We start from the raw sequence: 23128 nt of genomic DNA, 5'->3' as shown, positions 1-23128 counted from the left end.
TTGGGGTATTGTCATATGGCAAAGGCACATAGGGGGAATATATAGGCACGCTTAGCATTCATTTTGTTAAGGGTTTTATGCTATATTTGTTTTGTATAGGGATGGGGTGGCTTCAAAGAGACAAAAAAGTAATCAGTCACTTTTTGCAAATCCTTACACACCTTATGCTTGGCTTGGAATCATATCCCACAACATTAGAAAACAAGTTCAATAATTAATCTGCACCCTAAGTTTGAAATGTGATTCATTTGCGAGTGACGATCATGAGAAAACAGCAGAAAAGGTTAAGGATTCTAAGTCAATAATAACAGAATACGGTAACAACTTGGATTCAAGAACTGGAACAAGAATAAGCTTCTCCACAGTCTTGAGAAACTTGGTCGACATGCACCGATTGCAAACCATGGTGCAATAATCAAACTGTTCAGAGAGGCTATATCTTATTCTGTAAACAAAACCGCTATGCAACTGTCTAGATACTTACTACCAACATCAGGGTTCAACAAAATTATTCCCAATAAGCAACCATGATACTAAACAGTCACAAGGGAAAGTTCAAAGAAGCCTCGGCTACATTAATCATCACAACTTATTGTTGTACCAAAATACACCTTTGCTCTCGGTACTTTGATCTGGCTCCACATAAATACACTCTCTTGCCTCTCTCCACATTGCCTTGACAAATGGAGTCTCATCAAACCGATAATACTCTCCCAAAATGGGTTTTATTGCCTTTGTAGCCTCCATTGCATGATAATGTGGCATTGTGGAGAACAAGTGATGTGCTACATGAGTGTCTGTAATATTATGGAAGACCTTGTTCAGGATTCCATAATCTCTATCCACTGTTGCTAAAGCTCCTCTCAACCAGTCCCACTCAGAGGAAGTGTAATGTGGCAATGCAGGGTGAGTATGCTGCAAGAATGTAATCAACACCAAAAATCCATTGACCACTAGCAATGGAACTCCATAAACACACACCACCCAGGCAAGTCCTTTTGCCATGGCAAGACGGAAAAGGCCATAGCATACTGCAAGTACTCCTGCATCTGATATATATATTTGAAGTCGTTCACGATCAGAGTAAATGGGACCATATGGGTCATAGTGGCAAGCAAATCTATCATAAGGCCTTCCAGAAACATTTAAAGCCAAGTACAAGGGCCAACCAAGTGTGAGGGTGACAGCAAGAGTGAGGACTCTGCCTGGAGGATTGTTAAGGTATTTAGAGTACCACTTGATACAGGACTTCTGCTTTGGCACAAATACTTCATCCCGCTCAAGAGAACCAGTGTTGGAGTGGTGACGGCGATGGCTGTATTTCCATGAAAAGTATGGGACTAGGAGACCGGAGTGGAGGACAAGGCCAACAATATCATCAAGCAACTGGTAGTCACTGAATGCATGGTGGCCACACTCATGGGCAATGACCCAAACTCCAGTAAGGATGCAACCTTGGACAGCCCAGTAGATTGGCCATGCCAAGAAAGAGAGAGGGCTGGGAAGGAGGTGGAAGTAATGGGTGGCAACATAATAGAGGCAGAAGGCTATGGTGAGGTCGTAAACAACATAGGAGAATGAGCGGAAAACAGAACGCTGAAAACAGTGAGGTGGAATGACCTTCTTGATTTGGCTGAGACTAAATGGAGGTTTTTCAAATGGCACCCGCTTCAAAGGGTCAACCTCTGACTTCCTGTTGGCAGGAGGAACATCAGTTCGGCCACCCGCCCCCATCTTCACACAATCTGCACATGACATATCAGTGCATTTTATTACAACACTTTTAATGAACATGAACAAGACTAAAATCTTAAATCAAGGATTATCAGCAATAGTTTCTAAACTCACCGAATCAGAATGAACAATGTGCGTTCGCATCAAAGCAAAAAAAAATGCATTAATTAAAATAGTGCATCATACTCAAGTGCCTGGCGTAACCGTTTCAACAATAGTAGCGACATATTCTTCTCATTATTGTTTACTAGTTCATTACCTTTTCATCTCAATCGTGGCAAATAGAATTAGCAGGTTATCATGACCAATGAAGAATAAGAAAACAACAGAAACATGCTATCATTACCCACAGAAGAATAGAGATCTGATATACCCTGTTATATTTATATTTTCGTCCTAGAGGACTTGAGCAAGGAACATTAATCCCATATACTAAAAAAGATGCAAAGAACCATTCACAGTATAGATTTACATCAAGATCACAGAAACCAAAACGAATTGGATTCGGGTGATGTTCTAAAAGCTTCTTCCTAATTAAAACATTAATCCCATATACTAAAAAAGATGCAAAGAACCATTCACAGTTGAAAAGAATAAACATGCAACCTTATCCAGATCTGTAAACAAAGGGAAGGCTTTTTCAATTAGCAAAGATAGCTAGATATGACAATACACTAACTTCCATAACCTTCCCTATATCTCCCACGAGTCAGGGTCTTTGCAGAAAGTAGAAGTATGTCAATAAATAAAGAAAATGATAAAGAAACTCAAAATTGGTTTGTAGAGTATTCTATATTATGTTTAAAATTTTCATTTGAATCACTACATATCACAAATTTGTTTTTCCTCTAAAAAAAGAATAAATGTTTTTTTAGCAATAAATTTGTTTTCAACATAAGTAAAAATTAAAAAATCATGATTTTGCCAAGTAAAAAAAATCAAGATGAATAAAATTGTAGAACTAAAACACAAAAGTTTAATTAAAATAAATTAAAAATATAGCTTGCAAACTCATCAATCAATCAATTAAACAAACAAGACTGTTTATCCTTGTTCCACAGATATTTTGTATTTTTTGGCAACAAACACCCAATCCGTAGCGGACCCACAAGAATATGTCATGTTACAAATAAAAAAACAATAATGATGAGAGGGATGGCCAATATTAGCAACATCAAATTAAATTATTTCAGTCGTTTTCCATATGGAGTAATTAATGATCGGTGCATGTAACACCCCTCACACAACTTTAGGCCGACGTTACCGTCTACAAGATCTTAACATGACCCAGAAATTTTCAATTTTCAAATAAAAAAACATTCTTTATTTTTTGGACAAAGCAATCAGAAAGCATAATAATAGCATCTCCAATGAAAATTTACTAAATGAATTTTTTGAGTTACTTTTGTATTCACCACATTATTTTTTGTGATCCCTAAAATATCATATCATTATAAAAAAATCATACATAATTTTACTTTAATAATAAAAAATTATAAAAAACTTAACAAACTCATACTTTTATATTTATTTTATTTTTACCTAATTATGATTTAATTTTAACATTATTATGTGTCAGATAAATATTATTTTTTATTTCAAAGAAATAGTTTTTTTTTCAAAGGATACATGTCTTGTTTTTAAGAAACACTCTTTGCTACGTAAATTTGTCCAATAAAAAAGAAACCATAAGAAACAATTTCTTTACTTAAAAAACCCTTCAATAAATCCCAATTAGAAATAATCTAAGTACGAGTTAGATAATCGTAAACTTTTTTTCAACAAAAAAAAGTTATCATAAACTTTTTCAAACAAAAATATTTTAACCAAGTTCTTAAGAAAATTTTAAGATAATAATTATTAAAATATAATTTACTTACTACATATAACTGTGTACGACTTACGGAATATAGTTACTAATTTATTTTAAAAAATCATAAAATAATAATCTTATGAAAAATTTGATTAAACCAATTTTATGCACGAACTCTTTGAAAACATAAATACAAAGATACATTCCCTTCCCTCTCTTCATCGGCGGAGAAAACGGAACAAGAAAAGAAAAGGTTACTCGGACGGCAAATATGTTCTTGGCTCAGTTACAGTATTATATAGCTATCCTTTCATTATTTTTGAAACAACTGAGAATAATAAAGAAGAAATTCTCTTTAACTTCTCTCCTAGTTTTTAATATTTTCTTTCTTATTTTCTTAATTCATCAAGCAAATTAGACTCGTGTTTGAATAAAAATTGATAAAATTAATTTTAATTAAAATTATTTTTGAACTTATGTATGTTTGTATTATAGAATCAAAGTTATGAATAAAACTTAGTACAAAATTTTATATTTAACATATAAATTATTCAAAATTACTTCAACTCATAATTAAATTCTAAATTCTACTTTACCATAAATTCAACAAGTCAAAATAGATTCCTCTCCGTATATTTACGAAAGGAATTGTGTTCCTTGTTGCAGTTGAATACCGGTAATAATTGTGATTGCAAAATAGATTCTTTACCCATTTCAGTGAAACCTCCACTAATTGAAATAAAAAAAGCGCTTGATTTTTTCTGTACCTTTTTTTTTCTTCTAAAATCACAAGTTGAATGGAAAATAATTATATTCAAATCAGAAACATTGACAATAAAATCCAAAATCTTGAAAATAATAAATACTACATACTAACCCAAATCAAACGCTCATTAGCTTTAACTTTTTCAATAATAAAAAAAAATTGAACTTTTTTTTTACAGAAACTTTAACTTTTGTTGATTTAAATAGCTTTTAAGTTCCTATAATTTAACTATTTTATTTCATTTTTTATCTTTACAAAATTATTTTTTTATTTTCATCTTTGCAAATTATGGTTGTTTAATTTTAGTCTTTTAGTGCTTTTGATAACATTTTTTTCCTATTAAAACATTAAATATACATAATTTACAAAGGCAAAAAAAATAAAATAATTATTTTACAATAACTTAAAGCAAAAAAAAAAAAAATCTATTATAAGAAAAAGTCAAACCCTTTTTATTAGACGGGGAAAATTGATACAGATGAAAAGTTATTCCTACAAATAAATATAAAAAAGTGGCGGCTAAGAATGGTATGTAAAAATGTAACTCAACTTGAACTAAATTAACTAATTATATTTAATATAAAATATTGTCACACAATCAACTAATATTTTTTTTTTTTTTTGCAACAATGGTGTATATTAATTCAAGTGTATTATACAAATATTGATCTCTCTCTCTTGAAAAACAAATAAGCATATTTTAAATTTAAGTCCAGAAACATTTCCTCTCCTGCTAATCTTTAAAATGGCTAGCAACGCATTTTGAACCTCCTTATATCAAATTTGAGACCTCAAAAATGAAACACAGATATTAAACCAAATTTCAAAATTGATAATAAAAAGGTAATAAAAAGAAATTATAATAAAAATATATAAAATTTTATTGTTCGTTCTCTAAATATTGTTCAGAGATATCAATAACACATTCAAAATTATTTAATGGCAAGACTGAAAGTTGTATAGCAAGACAAAAATATTGACAAAACATCCATAATTATTCATCACTTGAAAAAAATTAAAGTATATTTTTTCCAATCTCCATTATAAACAACAAAAAAGGCATATTTTACATTTACTAAGAAAACTAATTAACTTCGTTAAACTCTACACAATAAAAGTCTTTAACTTTATTAAAAATTCTATTAAATGAAAGTATTTTAAAAATAATTTCATTAAATAAAATATAAATAATTAAAATATATTTATATTAAGACCGAAAGGGGTAATATTATATTCCTAAGGTGTATATTTCAAAACAACTGATAGAAAAGTGTAATCGGAAAAAGGATGACAGAATAGTTTCCTCTAAATAAAATAAAAAATCCTCGTGTAGTTGCAGAGATTTTTTTAACCCAACTTGTGGTAGAAAATTCGAATATTCATAACTCACCAACTAACCAAGTGGTCCACTAATCTATTTATAAAGATCATTAAATAGGCCGAGTAAGCAAAGAAAAGAAAGAAAAAAATCAAAGAGGAACAGTCAGTCAAATTCTAACTTCTAAGCAGTCGTGTGCTTCAGTTTGACACTGCACACACAAATTAATAGCAGCTAATAAATTAACGAGATCTGAAAGATAATAGTTGAAGTCGCAAGTTACCTCACGCAAAATCGCTTCCAGATTCACAACACAAACACTTATAACAGCAAAGAAGAAGACAATGCTGCCATTTTCTGGAGCATTAGCACAGAACAAGAGATACGAGAAATAATACGGAGGAAATAGGAGATTCATCCTTAGATCCGAAAGAGATGCGTGACGAAAATATGCAGATAGTGCTAAACAAGCAAGTTCATTTATGCTAAACAATCAGTATATGTAAGAATCGGCCGCAACAGAAGCAAAGTTAGCCAAAATCAGACGAAATCTATGAAATGAAAGAACAGAGAATCGTAGATGTACTCAGTCAATCGAAGCGCGGAGGGCGAAAACGGTTAGATCAAGCGAGAAAAGGGAAGTGGAAAATAAGAAGCCGAGATTGAAGCATAGATAGCATTGGTTTAAGCAATAAAGTAGGAAAGAATAAAGATAAAGAGATAAGGAGAGAAAAGTACCTGAAAGTGTGAACGAGAATGTTTGTTAGAGCGCACAGAAAATGTGTGAAGAGGAGGGAGAGAGAGAGGGGGCAAAGATTAGGGGAACGCAGAGAGGCGGTATTTAAAAGCGAGCGATTAGCAGTGGCACTAGTGCGCCTTCCGTCCAATTGAGGTGGGACCCACGGGGTATATTTTGACACGTTGTTTGGCAAATCCCACTTGTTCTCACTCGTGCCCAAGGCCCAGTGACCATCTATTTTTTGAAGTCCAGTAACCATGCATCTATAATTTGCTGCATTATAGAATTTTTTTTTTAAATGAGTTAGGTTGCACAGTTTATTAGGACTATGGTAGATATCAAGACTTCAGAAATCTTGCACAGAGATATGATCATTTTCTATAGAACTGTTTGTAATTTACTCCTTGACATATTTTTCTATTACACTGTTTTATTATAGGTTTTTTAAGCCAGTGGTGGTAAAAATTTAATCAATACAAAATTATGAGAAAAGTTTATTAAATAAAATATGAAATCCACTTTTTTTTATAGAAATATTTGAAGCATAATCTTTAACACACTCTTTTCTATTTATTAAAAATTATAAAATCAAAATATAAAGTCGTTAAATATTGATGTGTGACTTATACAATTTTATAATTTTTAATAAATTTAGAACATATTTCTAATATTTAAGTAGACCTATAATTTTTTTAAAAGAAAGCCAACATTTGTTTGCATCTGTAATTTATTTAAGGTCTCTTTTTATTTATCTCATTAAATATAATATTAAAATATTAAACTTATTTCATTAAATGTTTTAAATTGTTTTTATACTACTTTAAATCTAATAAAAAATTACTTTTTAAATTTTATGATGCATGTGTATATTTAGGGAGACAATAAATATTTTCTTTATTTAACAAGAATACATTTTATGGATAAGTTGTTGGTTTGACTCAATTTCCTTAAATAATATTTTAAATTTGAGTTTTATAAATAAATAAAAATATAATTAAAACAAAAAAAAAGGAAATTTTTTAATAAAAGTTAATTATTAGTAAAATTGATAAATATATAATTAATTCCGTGCTCTGTTTCATTAGTTTCATATCAAGTATCAACCATTAGTGATACCGCATATCCAAAATATCTGCGACTCTCACGTGACCAAATCTCGAAATCGATTCTGAATCTTGGCCTTCAATTTTTTTTTGTATGTGTATAAAGTATAAACCCCAATATAATAAATACCAATTTCTTTCTTTCTTTTTTTGTATTGGACGGGCCCTCAACCACAGTATTTAGAACTGTGTAATCTATGGTTTTTCTTAAAGCGCTTTATCAAGGAGGCTGCTCTCAGTACAAGTTGAGACAAGTTGTAATTATTTTGTGCTACTAGTTCCCAAGAGTCCGTTCGAAAAAATGAGAAAAAATAAAATGAAAAGGAATTGAATAAAAGTTTTGATCTAAAATAGGAATGTAAAAGTGTGAATCTCATGTAATTTTAGTGTTTATTTCACTTCTTTTTCATTCTCTTTATTTACAAACTAATACACCCAAAGTTTTTGTCCGATTGAGCATATAAATGATCACGGTTTTTAAATAATTATAATAGATAAAAATATAAGCAAAATAGAATATTGAATCAATATTGTAAATTTTTAAATTAAGGGATCAAATATATATATATTTAAAATAGAGAATCAAATTTTAAATTGGACAAAACATGGAGACAAAAAAAATGTATTTGAGTTAATACATGGATCAAAAGAAAAAAGTGACATTTGTAGACACAAACAAATATTTCAACCATGTATAAATCTCATTTATAGTTAATATAAAAATAATTAAAATAATTTTTTTTATAAAAAAACTACAATTTCTGTTGGTTCAAACGCCTACTTACTAACCTAGGCTTTAAGACTCTTGTTATAACTCATCACTCGGGTAATAATCAGCAATGCATGAAAATAAAATTAAAAATGCATAATATGAAACCTCTGAAAGAATAAAAAGTTCTAAATAAATAAAAGACATGATTGAACATGTAGGCCTATCAAGTCCTATTAGGCTATCTTTTTAAAACCCGAAGGTTGGGCTTTTTGACTTAAAAAAAAAATCTTTCTAAAAAACATAAATCAATCTTTTTAATAAATAGGTCAGATAGATCTTACATTAACTAGGTTGTAAGCTTCTAATAGTCTATTTGGTTTATTTTTCTCTCTTTTTCTTTCTCTATATTTTTGTAGTCATTGTTTGTGAGATTCCAATATGTTTGATCTGGAGAGCACGAGTTCAAACACGTTATTGTGGAAACCTTTGGAAGAAAATCGAATTTTGGATTGCACCATGCAAAGTCCCATTGGAATTTGCTTCTAGGACAATGATTCTTGTCACAACACAACTTTTCTTCTCCTTTATTTTCTTATGGGTCCTGTGATTTACTATACTTTGTCAACTTGATGGCACATGATATGGCATATGATAAATTGTAAGAAATGTCAAATTTAGAAAGACATTTGCTTACACATGACAACGGGGTGAATCTCGAACGGATTTGGTTCCTATCTCCAAAAAAGATAAGACAAGTTTGAGTTTAAGTTTAAAAGAAATAGATTTAAAAATATAATATTTAATCCCATCCATATCGAGTTTAATTTGATTCAAGAGACCTACATGGGGCTTCACATATCATTTTTTTAATTTTAATTTACTTGTATATTTTTAAATATTAAATATATTTTAATTCAAACAATATAAAGGTGTTTGTTGATTAGATTGGATTGATTTTGAAGAAAAAAATCTGATTCAATTAATTTGATTTTTTTAATTCTTCATTCAATTGACTTTACATAAAATTTTTATGTAATCCGATGTGATCCAATAAATTTAAACTGAATTATATTGGAATAATTTTCAATTTTAACATTATTTTTAAAAAATATTAAATAAACAGTATGGTATATAAAAAATATTATAAAGTTTAATTGAAACTATTAAATGTTTCATTTATATCTCATTATATAACCAATAATAGTATAACTCTTTAAATATATAGTATATTAAAAATAATTATTCACAACTTGATAATTATATTTATACATCTTAAGTTAACAAAAATATTATTTTTAATTAAATATATTTTTCATAAATAAGTGTAAATTATGTGACAATCTTATAAATATATACAATGATATTATAAATTTATGAATAAAAATATATGTATATGTACACATTCGATCAATTTAAATTAAATCAAATTTGTTTTTAAAATTAAATTCAAAATAAGATCCAATCTTATAAAAAAAAAAAAAAAACTGACCCAAACTTAGTCAAAGCGGAACTTTTCTGTTAAAGTTGTATTGGAGACAACAAATAGGTTCAGATTTTTTTTTTTTTTGTCATGTCTAAATTTGTCATATAAGCCAAAATTAATATTGTTAGTAAAAAAATTAATGAAAGGATGAATTTGATCTAACATACACAAGTGACCAAAAGTGAACAGAACAATAATAAGCTTTCCCACAACCTTGAGAAATTTGGTCGACATGCCTTTATTTGAAACCATGGTGCAATAATCCAAATGTTCAGAGATGCCATATCTTATTTTGTAAACAAAACTGCTATATATTCTACTGTCTTATTCCACAAACATCAGGATTCAATAAGCAAGCATGCATCCTAAACAATCACAAAGGAAAATTCAAACCTTCCCCACCTAATGGAGAAGAAGCCTCGACAACACTAATCATCAAAACTTACTGATGTACGAAAATACACCTCTGTTCTCAGTATCTAGCTCCACATAAATACACTCTTTTAACAGATAATACTCTCCCAAAATTAGCTTGATTGCCTTGGTAGCCACCATTGCATGATAATGTGGCATTGTGGAGAACAAGTGATGTACTACATGAGTGTCCGTAATATTATGGAAAACCTTGTTAAGGATTCCATAATCTCTATCCTCGGTTACTAAAGCTCCTCTCAACCAATCCCACTCAGAGGAATTTGTAGTGCGGCAATGCAGTCTGAGTATGATGCAAGAACGTAATCACCACCACACACAACCCAAGCAAGCCCTTTTGCCATGACAAGACGAAAAAGAAAAATAGCATACAGCAATTATTCCTACATCTGATATATATATTTGAAGCCGTTCATCATCAGAGTAAAAGGAGGTTTTTCAAGTGGCACCCGCTTCATAGTGTCAGCTCCCATCTTCACACAGCAACCTGCATTTTATTACAACACTTTTTTGAACATGAACAAGACTAAAATCTTAAATCAAGGATTATCAGCAATACTTACCTACCCTATATAGTTTCTAAACGCACACACTACTAAAATAGCTGCATTCTACATCGCGCAATCTACAACGGTTCTGGAGAACCGTTTTAGAATATGGCACGGTGACAATTTTGTAATTAGGTGAACAAAAATTAGTTTTTACATCGTACATTCTAAGACGATTATAAATAACCGTCTTAGAATGTCTGGTGGTGGCCATCTTGTAATTACGTAAAATTAAGACAACGACAGTTTTTGACCTAGGACCGTCGTAGTATAGCATAATTAAAATGACCTAAATGGCGTCGCTTGTACATTGTGCCCCTCAACCATTGTCTCAGGCATCCTTCGTTGTTCCTCAACCATTCTCTTCCTCAACCCCACGCATATTGTGTCCCTAAACCTCACACACATTGTCTCCGTCAAAGTCAGGCGCATCGAAGCCAACCATAGCTACAGTCTCTACCTTAAACCCTGCACTTTCTTGTTATTAGGTTAGAAGCCATCGAAAGTGTTTGCACGCCTCCATACTCAGCTCGTCAAATAGGTAATGTTGACAACCCTTAGTCTATTTCCCATTTAATTGTTGATTTCTTATTGCGGCAAATACAAGTTAGACAACATTGACGAGCATTTAGAGAACTGCCAATACCAAAACAACCTAGCTAGTTGCGATGTGTTTATACTATTATGGCCACAGTAGCATGATCAAACCACAAAACAACCTGAGTTACTCGAAGTTTAGAAGCCATTAAGGATCAGACCAAGTTTCCATCAGTGTAATTTCCAATGATGAGGTCACGCTTGTCTTCCATGAAGTCAAGTCTAGTCTCGCTCTCTTGTTTGTATGAAACATAGGTGGTACTGTTAGTGACCCTATTTGATTTGAACTCATGCCCTTGTGTTGTGTCTTGTTTATCTCTTGAAGATGGGTCTCAAGCTTTGTGTACTTGCTGCTTAGAACTTCAAGCATCATTCTTAGAGTGTTATTCTCCTCTGTCAGTTGTTCTAACTCAGCTTTAATAGTTTCCACCTAATTATAAAATCAATAGTGTTATAAGCTTTAAGAGTTAGCTACATATGCTTTCACCCTGTAGGTAAAAATGTTCACAAGAGAAGATTCATGTTCAATATATGTTTCTGAAAGGTTAAGGGCACCCAAAAAGCAAAGTAGAAGAACTCAAAAATAAACTAAAGAGTGAAAAAAAAAATTGGTGAGCATACAACACAATTTTTTTGCTCCCAAATAGTATATTGAATAATTCAGACTAAAACAAAGTCAATTTTAATTTACATAAAAAATAAAAAGCTTAAATACCAATTTAAAGAATTTTTGTTTGTTTTAGTTGTTGTAAATTTTTTTTTTATTTAGCTTTGGTAGTCAAATAATAACATTAACTAATGACATTGATCTTGATAATTCAATGACTTGTTAAATTAACCATGTTAAGTAATGATGTAACAATAACTTTAATTAGTAATCGAATGACTTGTATATCACAAATGAATACTTTAACAGAATCATCTTTTATAATTTTTTTGAATAATTATATTTTTTAATCTCTCATGTAAGTTAAAAAGTGATTAAAGACATAATTTACTAAAAAAATTATAATGGATTACCTTGTTAGTCTCTTTGGTAACATGAAATTAAAGTTACTGGGTTACCAACATTAATGTCATGTTAATTGTCATTATTAAAATAATTTTTTTATAAGGACTAAAATAATTAATATTTTATAAGGATCAAATTCTTATTTAACCTAAAATAATAAATATATAAATAAGTCCTCTCTTATGAATTACAAAAGGAATTGAGTTTGGTCTTGCAGTCAAACATAAATAAAGTAATTGTGATTATTAAGAAATCAAGTTGACATGGTTGAGTAGTGTGTACAAGTTATAATTTTTTTTATGTATGGATAAAAAATAAATTTAAATATATTTTTGATTCACGTAATTTAGTGTGTTTTTTTTGCAAAAAAAAAAATCATTTATTTTAATTCTTATAAAATATGTTTATTTTCTTAACGTGTTTTAAATAGTATTTTTTTCATTGTTGAAAATTCTTTTTTCAAAGCATTATCTAATATATTTTAAGAATAAAAAACAAAATAAACATAATTAAAAAAAATTATATAAAAAAAATAAAAAATACTAAATTATAGGAAAAAATATAATTAAGAAAAAAATGATTGCATAAATAGATTGTTTGTCCATTTCAGTGAATTGAAACCATCCACAAATTCAAATAGTAAAAAAAAGCGCTAGATTTTACTCTTCCTCTTGTCTACAATCACATATCGGTTAAATGGAAAATAATTATATTCATGTGCTACAGTCTTAATTAATTACTACGACAAACATCCAGATTTGAATAAATTATTCCCAATAAGCAAGCATGCATCCTAAACCGTCACAAAGAAAAATTCAAACCTTCCCACCAAATGGAGAAGTAGCACCAACGGCACTAATCCTCACAATTCACGTACAACTTTTCGATCGTTATACCAAAATACACCTTTGTTCTCAGTATCTGGCTCCACATAAATACATTCTCTTGCCTTTCTCCACATTGCCTTGAGAAATGGGGTCTCATCAAACTGATAATACTCTCCCAAGATGGGCTTGATTGCCTTTGTAGCCTCCATTGCATGATAATGTGGCATTGTGGAGAACAAGTGATGTGCTACATGAGTGTCTGCATGTAATATTATTGTGAACCTTATTCAGGATTCCATAGTCCCTATCCACTGTTGCTAAAGCTCCTCTCAACCAGTCCCACTCAGAGGAATCGTAGTGTGGCAATGCAAGCAGTGGAACTCCATAAACACACACCACCCAAGCAAGCCCTTTTGCCATGACAAGATGGAAAAGTCCATAGCATTACTGCAAGTTAAGTACTCCTGCATCTGATATATATATATATATATATATATATATATATATATATATATATATATATATTTGAAGTCTTTCATTATCAGAGTAAATGGGACTATAAGGGTCAAGGTGGGAAGCAAACCTTTCATAAGGCCTTCCTGAAACATTAAAAGTCAAGTACATGGGCCAACCAAGTGTGAAAAATGTATTTAGTGAGTCTTGACTTGATACTAGACTTTTGCTTTGGTACAAACACTTCATTGCGGTCGAGAGAAGGTTGTATGGGACTAAGAGAGCAGAGTGGAGAACAAGACCAACGATGTCGTCGAGAAGTTGGTAATTAATCACTGGTGTGCAATGACCCAAACACCAGCTAGGGTGAATCCTTGGACAGCCCAGTAGATTGGCAATGACAAGAAAGAGAGAGGGTGAGGAATGTTGTGGAAGTAACTTGTGGCAATGTAATGAGACATGAAAATGAACGGAGAACAGTGTGGTGGAATGGCCTTCTTGATCTTGCTGAGACTAAAAGGAGGTTTTTCAAATGGCACCCGCTTCATAGTGTCACCCATCTCCACACAACCTGCACTTTATTACAACATTTTTCATGAACAAGACTATAATTAACTTAATGTTACTTAGTTGGTTAGAATGTCAGTTTTTGTTAGTAGAGAGGATGGAATAAATACAAAACTTTTTTCTTCTTGCGTCCTCTCTTATCTGTGAACAAAAGTGATCAACTCTTTTAAATGTCACTTTTAAAACGCTTCCAAATAATAAATATTCATTAACTTATTAACCTCAATTCTTCTAAGATAAAAAATTTAACAGCAATACTTTTTAAACAAATTCATTCAAAATTGTTTTGCAAATTGCATTTGATAAATAATTTAATCAAGTACTTACGCCACACCAACTTACAACAATGTCATACATAAATCATAGTGTGACATTATTGCGATTTTTGTACTGAAAAATAATATTTTTAAAATATATGTACGAAGGCAAAGAGCTAAACTTTGTTGTTCTATCTCTATTTCAAATTCTTCCTTTCCATCTCTCTTTTTTCTTTTCAATTCACCCTTCACATTCTCTTTCAATTGAGGAATGGTTCAACACTACGTGCGATAGGCTAAATGTCACTTCCACTTTAATATAAATAAAGGATCATATTTTTGTATCAATTGATAAAGAAAGTTTTTTTTTTTCTTCATGTTTTTATCTGCCTCTAACTACTAGTAAGTGGTATTAATTAGAGCTTAAGTTGCATAGAATTAAAGAGAAACATTTGAGAGTTGAGAGATGATTAGCAATAATTTTAATCAATAATCAATAACTTTTAGTATATTTCGCATTTGATTTAACTTTTTATTATCCTTTTTCAAATTATTCTTTCAAAATGATATCATTTTAAATATTAATACAAATCTTAACATCATATGGAAGGGATAACGGAGAGACAATTTGGAAGGGATAAGAGAAGTCAATTTCATCCCCAATTAGATTAATCGACCGTTTATGTAAGCCCCTATTGCACGAGTGGTTGATTGCCACGTGTCCCTAACACTGTGTTGAAGCTCGTTGCAAACAGACACGCGGCAATTACGTGTAAGACGATTAGTCCAATAATCCTCAGAAACTTGCCACGCGTACTGCACTGACACGTGTGCAAAAGATAGCGCCGCACCTAAATCTATTTATTTGGTAGCATGCGGTGTGCTGTTGAAAGAAGAAAGAACCTAAGTGAGAAACAAAGAAAGGAAATAATTGATCTTTGAAAATGCAGGGAGGAAAGAAAGCTGGAGAGTCCATCAAGGAAACAGCTGCAAACATTGGTGCTTCTGCCAAGGCTGGCATGGAGAAAACCAAGGCCACTGTCCAGGAGAAGGTATTCCATCCACTTCTACTTTCAATTATCTTTTATATAATTATAAATTATAAATAATTATGTTAAAAAAATTACTGGTTTTTTTAGTGACATGATAACACATTATGCTTTATTAACATAAAATTGATACACAGATAATCATAAATTGACCTTTTTTACTACCATATTACACAGATTATCATCAAGCTATATACACTTTTTCATTTTCTGATCACATTACTTGAATTGTTGTCATCTGACATGTTTCATGAAGCTAAATAGAGTAATTCACTTTGGACCTTTATTCATGTGTGATTTTGAGACAAAGTAAGTGAACAATTTAAGACATTCATAGTTTAATTTAAAAAATGGATATGGCATTAATTTTGTTGCATTTTAACTACAAATATATAGAGAGATTTATTTGTTTATTTTAACGATAGAAAGTTTTACTTTGGAAAAAGCTTTTGGACATGCAAGTGATGTGTTTTTGCTTTAACCAGGCAGAAAGAATGACGGCACGTGATCCGATGCAAAAGGAGTTGGCAACCCAGAAGAAAGAGGCAAAGATGAGCCAGGCAGAGCTGGACAAGCAGGCGGCGCGTCAGCATAACACGGCGGCGAAGCAGGCTGCCACGGCAGGGCACATGGGACAACCCATGGGGACCCATCAGACGTCAGCTATGCCCGGTCATGGAACCGGACAGCCCACGGGCCATGTCACCGAGGGAGTGGTGGGCTCACACCCTATTGGAACCAACAGAGGCCCGGGTGGGACTGCTACGGCCCATAATACCCGTGCGGGGGGAAACCCAAATGATTATGGGTATGGAACTGGGGGTACTTACAATTAAATAATGATGATTTAGAAAAGGAAAGCTACGACCCATAAGAAGGTTTAGTTAAGAGTATGACTTTTGTTGTGGTTATCTTCTTGTTTGGTTATCTTTTTGTTTGTGTCTCCTTTTCTCTCCATTTTTGTTGTGGAGAATTGGGTGTGGTTACACGACAGTGTTTTCACTTCTACTAGGTGCAAGCATTCTGTGTCGTGATGTTGTATTCCTTCGTTTCAATGAATAAATAAAATCGTGGTTGTGTAAAAATAAATGACAGTTTGACTTTCTTTTCTTTTACCTAAATTATTAGATCGATCGATTTGACTTTTTATTCATGAGTGATTAGAAAAAAAATAATCAAATTCTAATCTCATTTGTCATCTGTAAATCCTTAATTTTGTTTTTAATCTAGTGGCATAGTTATTTATATTATTATTAATTTATTTCTTACATCGTTTGGTAAAGAATTGATTTATTTCATGAGATGACATTTGCAATATCCTTTATGGCGATTATATTTTAGTTTGACAGGTGGTTAATACGTGTTCCTACGTAGAATTAGATTATAAGAATTGATATTTTAATAAAAAGGGTGTTTTTTTTTTTTACAAACTTGCATAAATTTATACATGTTAAGCCTTATTAATTCTCTTTCTAATTTTTGACTACCTAAATAATTATGACTTCTTGGAAAAAACAATAATTTCTTTCCTTGCATATTTATTTCATAGACATATTTTTAGTACCTACTAAGGGGAAAGAGTAAGGAACTGAAACCACACTATTTTCATAGCATTATAGGGGACTAAATAGGGTAAACCTAAAGAGAACACCAGTTTTATGATATAAGCAAAAGTTGAAATCGGAAAACAAAAGTAACGCAAAAAAGAAATAAGAAAACATCACACAAATTTATTTAACGTGTTTTTGGCTCTACTTATTAAATTATTTTTATTATATACATCTCAAGTTTATCATATATATGAAAATGTTGGTGAACAAATTTCTTCACGTACAGTTATGCACAATAAAATAAAATAAAAAACAACGCAAAAGAAAATAGGAAAAGATCCCACTTTTGTTTACCTCTTAGGAATTGAATCTTTAACATAAATAATCATTCTCTAATACGTTGATTACCAACACACTCTAATACGACTCCCTCATATAACATCAAAATAATAAATATTCTCTAATATTTAAACACTCTCTAGTAGACTCTCTCTCTCTCTAATGGATGAAGCATAAAGTCACTGCACCAACAGGAATAGAATGTGTTGCACTCTCACCATTGTCTAGGTTGATTAGTTATGGAGAGAAAAATATGAGAGATTTATGTGTTCAAAGTTTCAATTTATAATAGTGCGTCTATATATTGAATAGTTAGAAATCGGATGCTATGCTAAAATTCTAACTTGTTATCAGTATGCACTTCTACTTTTTTTTTTTCAAGCTTTTATTTACTGTATTTGTTTTCTCATGATCTGATTTGTATCATGACTAATTTGTAAATTTATTAATGAAGGCTCTTATATGGTGTTAGTTGTAATTTCTCTATTAAATATTTGTATTTTTGAATTATTAAATATTTAAAATTATTAATATGTTTAATATAAAAATTATTTTTGAATTATTAAATATTTAAAAAATATTTAATATTTATTTTCAATAAAATTCAATATTGAAATTTTAATTTCTAAATAAATATTTAAAAGTAAAATTTTGCATAGTGGAAATTGAATTACTATACAAGAAATTTAAAATGACTTGTCAAAACAAATACTTTGAAAATGAAGAAAATTCAATTACAACTAATTCAAATGGCATGTATTTTAATTTTTTTGAATGGCTAAACTTTTCCATCCAAATAAAGGGTAATGTTTTTTCTAACAAGCTTCAATAGAAGTTACCATTTAATGTATGCACCAAATAACATAGGGTTGAGTCAGAGATTTGGATGTAACAGAAGAAATTAATTATCTATAACATGAGAACCTAAATTTCAAATCTTCATTGAGAGAGATGCTCATGTTAAGTGTTCGATCATGTCTTAAATAGAATTATCTTTAAAGAAAAATTACATACGAATTATTCAATTTAACTATCTTGAGTTTCAGCCCATACGGATTATCACTTAAAGATCTTTAAGCTTCAACAATCGTATAAGCAAGTCTTTTATCAGTACAAGAACGAAAACTTTCTATTTATGAGATTTGCTTTCTAATTTAGTATGAGATTTTAGTAAGATAGTTCTCCCATATTATCATTCATCGTTCAATTTTGTACTTAATTATCGTCCACACCCGTAGATATTGTCCTTTAATAAGATAGAAATCATAATTACCATAAGCTCAGATAAAATGTTGTTATGCATACATTCGTATTTCTACTGTGTTAAAAGCATTTTTATTGCATTAAATTTGATATATTGCAACAATTGGTCGTTCTCAAATCAACCTAATCGAGAAACCAAATAATAACTGCATTTCCAAGCCATTTTTTAATCCATTCAATTTATAGAAAAACATGTGTAATTTATCACTACTTAAAATTAACCGGCAAAAAATATATCAATGAAATAAAAAGGCTAACATACATTCTCATTCCTTGAAAATATCGCTATTTTATTTGTTTTAGTCCTTAATAAAATTTTATTGACTTTTTTTTATAACTAATTTTTTTCACTTTTAGTATCTACAAAAGGAACTAAAACCACACTATTTTCATAGAATTATTGGGGACTAAATGGAGTAACCTAAACACCAGTTTCATGATATAAGCAAAAATTGAAATCGGAAAACAAAAAAAGTTATGTAAAGCGACTCAACAACAAAACTAACTTCAGAAGTCCTGTCAGTACTGCTAAAGTAGCAATGCACAACAATAATAACCCTGGCTAATGTGCTTCACTAATAAAGTTCATACTCCTGATTTACGCAATTCAGAAGCTCCATGTGCAAAGTGACATCTATCTCCAAACGTGCAAGACCCTTTTGCAAAATTCTCACACAGCTTCGTCTTAAAATTGCTTCCATGAGAGGCAGGTGCGCCAGGAACACCCGGGGTTGTTTTAGGTGGTGCAGACATTTGCAGGGTCAAAAGTAAATCCTTTACCATGTTACTTGCTTCCTTGATTTGCTCAAAACTTCCCTCAAGTTCAATGTTTCTAAGATTTGGGTCAGATTCATGCTCTCGAATTGAAAGTTTGGCTCCAGTTTGGCGGCAGATCTGTTTTGAGTTCACACCACCCTTCCCAATGATAGCTCCAGCCAGGGAAGCTTCTACGCTGATCTTCGCTGTGGAATTGGCACCAAAACTTGCGGCAGGACCAGGAGGCTCCATTCGACCAGCAAGACGACCTGCTCCAGGGGGTCCCATGGCACGATGATCATCAAATGATGGAGCAATGTGTTTGCCAAGTTCCCATTCACCATGAGCAAAATGGCATTTGTCACCAAATTTGCAACCTTCAGCAGTATTAAACTTGTTGCATATGCGGGTCTTAACGGCAGATGGTGCAGACCCATTAGGTACATGAGGCAGAGCTGCAACATTTCTTGTTGGTGGAAGAGGTGCTGCAGGTGTTAGATTCATCATATGGGCAACTGCATTATAACCACCGGGAACATAGTGCAGGAAGTGGCAGCCCTCACCGAATGGGCAACCAGCAGTGCTGCAAGACAAATATGGAACGATTAGATTACACCAACGTATTATTAACGATTTCAATAAAAAAATACAAAGTCTCCCTTTTTTATTTACAAAGTGCAACTGAACATAGAAATTCATTTCCCACTTCCTTAAGTATAAAAATGTATTACAGACATTATTGGCTTATTTAGCAAAATATAAAGCGAGTATAAAGTACAGCAAACAAGCAATCAGAGTGATCTACCACACATCCATCCACCACTCATGACACTGAAATGCCAAGCTTACATAAAGTTTCAGAATGGTTCCTCCAAATTGAATTACATGAAAAACTAAAGTCGGAAACCAAGCTACTGAAAGGGAAACATACAGCAATAGCACTTAGCCAAATGGGAGAAAGACAAAGGTCACACAGGGCAGAGCTCAAGCATGGCCCACTTCAGAGCACCAACTAGGTAACAATATTAGCAAACTAACAAGTCTTGCAGACATTCTATCAAGACTTTATGTAAATGAGTACAGCTACCCAAGTTTGTACCCATCCAAAATATTAATTTAATATCACATTCACTCAATTTGACATAATTACAGTAAAGCAGACCATCATGCAGGGTATCTCCAAAAAGTAAAAAGGGAAGAAATATATACTGGAAATGAGACCTAGAAAGCCAACATCTAGAAAAGTACCCAATCACAAGAAGCCATCATTTATGATTATAAAGCTTCTCAAAAGTACCCAATCATTTCTTGTAAAGCTTCTCAGTAAACAAGCATTTATTTTTAAAAGTACCCAATCACAAGAAACCATCACTAGTAAAGATCCAGAAAACTTCTCAAAAGTATGCACATTGACAGTTCCCAATAAAAATTGTAAAGCAGACAATTGAATCCTACTCTAAAATTATATGAAAAGGACAGGCAGTCAAAGAACTCAAAAACATAAGTATACATCAGCAAATGATATTTATTATAGTACCAACAGGTAACCAAAGCACCGGTGTTTCAATAAGTCACCATCTCTTAAGGAACATAGAAGACAACTTCATGAACAAAATAATTATCATAAGGGGATGGATGGATAACAATTAACAAACAATATATTGATCAAATTCACCAATGTTGTTGAATATGTTGATATGTTGATTCTTATTGGTATGGATTAAAAGACAAAAAAGTGTATGCTTTATTCAAGAAAATGCAAATCACAAAACCACTGATATTTATATGTAGTTTTGAAATCATACCTGACCCAACCAATCGAAGTTCAATTCATATTAGTTTGTTAAAAGCTTATCAATTGAAAGGTGGGTTCATAAGCGGTAGAATCTATTAAAATAAGGAAAATTGAAGCTAAACATAATTATATGGGAAACAAACTAATTAAGCTTTAAGTTAAACATGGAGTGGGGAATGATCAATTTATCATTGATAAAGTGATCTTGGTGCAACTATACATCAACTTGTTATCTGTTTTGTACTCTGTTTATTTTGTTACAACTTGTTTAGACCAAAGAATAGTATGTACCTGTATAAAAGCTTTGAATACCCAGTTAATTTGCAAAATTGCACAATTTAGTTGATAACAATCAAACAAGTAATTCTTAAAGTAATTATAATTATAATACACTATCAATAGTAGATATTTATTAGATAAAGAACAGATTAGAACCTGAAAAACTTGGTACATGGCTTCGATTTGCTTCCTACACCAGTTGATAAGGACTCCATTTCTGTTGCAAAACATTATTACTTATTCTCAGTTAACATTTTCTTGCTTATTAATCTAGTACATTTTATTCCAAAGCTGTTAACAACTTCAAAACAACTATTTTTGAGTGAAATTTTTTCAGAAATTTTCATACGTTTTGGGTTCATTATCTAACATAATAAAGTTTGGAAAACGGGGTAATCACAGTGATTTGGTTTTCCACTGCCCCAACTACTGAAAAAAAAACTGACCAATCTGAAACAACTCAACGACAGTAGCAGCCATGTTCATAAACGTGAGAGAGAAATTTCTCCTCATACCATAACATTGTTGAGTTAAATTACTTTTGAGTGAAAAATTTAGAAATTTAATACGTTTTGAGTTCATTATCTAACATAATAAAGTTTGAAAGACGGGGTAATCACAGTGATTTGGTGGTCTACTTCCCAAACTACCGAAACAACTCAACGACAGAAGTACCTATGTTCATAAGCGTGACAGAGAAAATTCCCTCCTCGATGAGCACCATACCATAACAGTGTTGAGTAAAAATTTTTTTTAGTGAAATTACTAATAACAATTTAATAAATGAAGAATGACTTCGATTTACATTCACAAACACAAAACAAGATGGAAAAAGAAAGCAACTTTTGAAGCAGAAACCAAAGCGTATTGAAATAGTGGAAACCCAGAAGAGCGAGAATGCTAAAAATCAAACCTTGCTTGGATTTCTTGAATCCACCATTTAAGCTGAAGCCGGGTTCGGGTCTTCCCCTCTTGCGGATATCCATAGATCGAGATCCGGAAAAAGGAACGAGCTTCGAGTACAAGAGATAGCAGAGGAAACCCTAGCGCAAAAAACTTACAATTGAAGAGACTAAGAGAGAGAATGAGGGGAAAGTGGTAGAAGAAGATTGCTAGAGAAAGAATGTGCGGCAAAACCCTAACCCTAACCCTAACAGCGGTGACCCTGAATAAGGGGTTTTGGAGCAAGGAGAGCGGAAAATAGTTGGGACGATACAGGGTAATAAAAAGGAACCGGATCATCTCCAGCACCTTCTGTCTCATGCTCTCTCCAGCGTCCTTTTTCAGCCGTTGGATGTAAGTGAACGGATGAGATTAAGAGCATAAAACAGTCACATACAAAAAAATATTACCGTTCATGAATGTAACGACTCTCCCCATCAGATGATCAAGAGGGAAAAAAAATATTTCTATGCCTGCCTGCACCACTTTCTTAAATATAATTTTTTTTTAAAACTTTCATATATAAATAGAATCGAATATATATTTTAGATTTATAGTAAATAATATATATTACGAAACAAGATTATTTTTAATTATTAAAAATTATTTTAGAAAATTACTGAAATTCAATTTAAAATTTAAGATGAAGATCAATAAAAAAAGATAAGTAATTAAGAAAATTAAACATACAGATAATGATAAGATTTTTAATGTAATTATTATAAAAATAAACAATCATATATGTTAATTTTTTTAATAGATAATAATATACAATTATTTTATGTTTTACGTTT

At 31.4% G+C, this 23128-nt stretch overlaps 3 protein-coding genes and 1 pseudogene across 4 annotated transcripts; 1 reads left to right on the top strand and 3 right to left on the bottom strand.

The window, feature by feature from the left end:
* Window positions 1-270: 270 nt before the first annotated feature.
* Window positions 271-6476, bottom strand: LOC114406779 (omega-6 fatty acid desaturase, endoplasmic reticulum isozyme 2). Its single transcript, XM_028369588.1, has 2 exons — window positions 6370-6476; window positions 271-1745 (listed from the first exon to the last, which is right to left on the bottom strand). Exon 2 carries the CDS (start codon window positions 1732-1734, stop codon window positions 583-585), a length of 1152 nt encoding a protein of 383 aa, XP_028225389.1. The 5' UTR covers window positions 1735-1745; window positions 6370-6476; the 3' UTR covers window positions 271-582.
* Window positions 6477-13413: 6937 nt separating this feature from the next.
* LOC114405240 lies at window positions 13414-14097 on the bottom strand (annotated as a pseudogene).
* Window positions 14098-15249: 1152 nt separating this feature from the next.
* Window positions 15250-16514, top strand: LOC114406776 (18 kDa seed maturation protein-like). Its single transcript, XM_028369586.1, has 2 exons — window positions 15250-15413; window positions 15896-16514. The coding sequence occupies exons 1-2, from the start codon at window positions 15306-15308 to the stop codon at window positions 16244-16246; spliced, it is 459 nt and encodes a 152-aa protein (XP_028225387.1). The 5' UTR covers window positions 15250-15305; the 3' UTR covers window positions 16247-16514.
* A 2417-nt stretch (window positions 16515-18931) lies between these two features.
* Window positions 18932-22670, bottom strand: LOC114406775 (zinc finger CCCH domain-containing protein 31-like). Of its 2 annotated transcripts, XM_028369585.1 has the most exons (3): window positions 22306-22587; window positions 21549-21609; window positions 18932-19901 (listed from the first exon to the last, which is right to left on the bottom strand). In XM_028369585.1, the coding sequence occupies exons 1-3, from the start codon at window positions 22376-22378 to the stop codon at window positions 19148-19150; spliced, it is 888 nt and encodes a 295-aa protein (XP_028225386.1). In that variant the 5' UTR covers window positions 22379-22587; the 3' UTR covers window positions 18932-19147. The 2 variants fall into 2 exon arrangements, with proteins under 2 accessions (XP_028225386.1, XP_028225385.1); XM_028369584.1 differs by lacking the exon at window positions 21549-21609 and having other exon boundaries at window positions 22306-22670.
* Between the last annotated feature and the right edge of the window lie 458 nt (window positions 22671-23128).

This window comes from Glycine soja, chromosome 3 (assembly GCF_004193775.1).
Source record: "Glycine soja cultivar W05 chromosome 3, ASM419377v2, whole genome shotgun sequence".
NCBI lineage: Eukaryota > Viridiplantae > Streptophyta > Magnoliopsida > Fabales > Fabaceae > Glycine > Glycine soja.
This window is presented reverse-complemented; position numbering and strand designations above follow the sequence as displayed.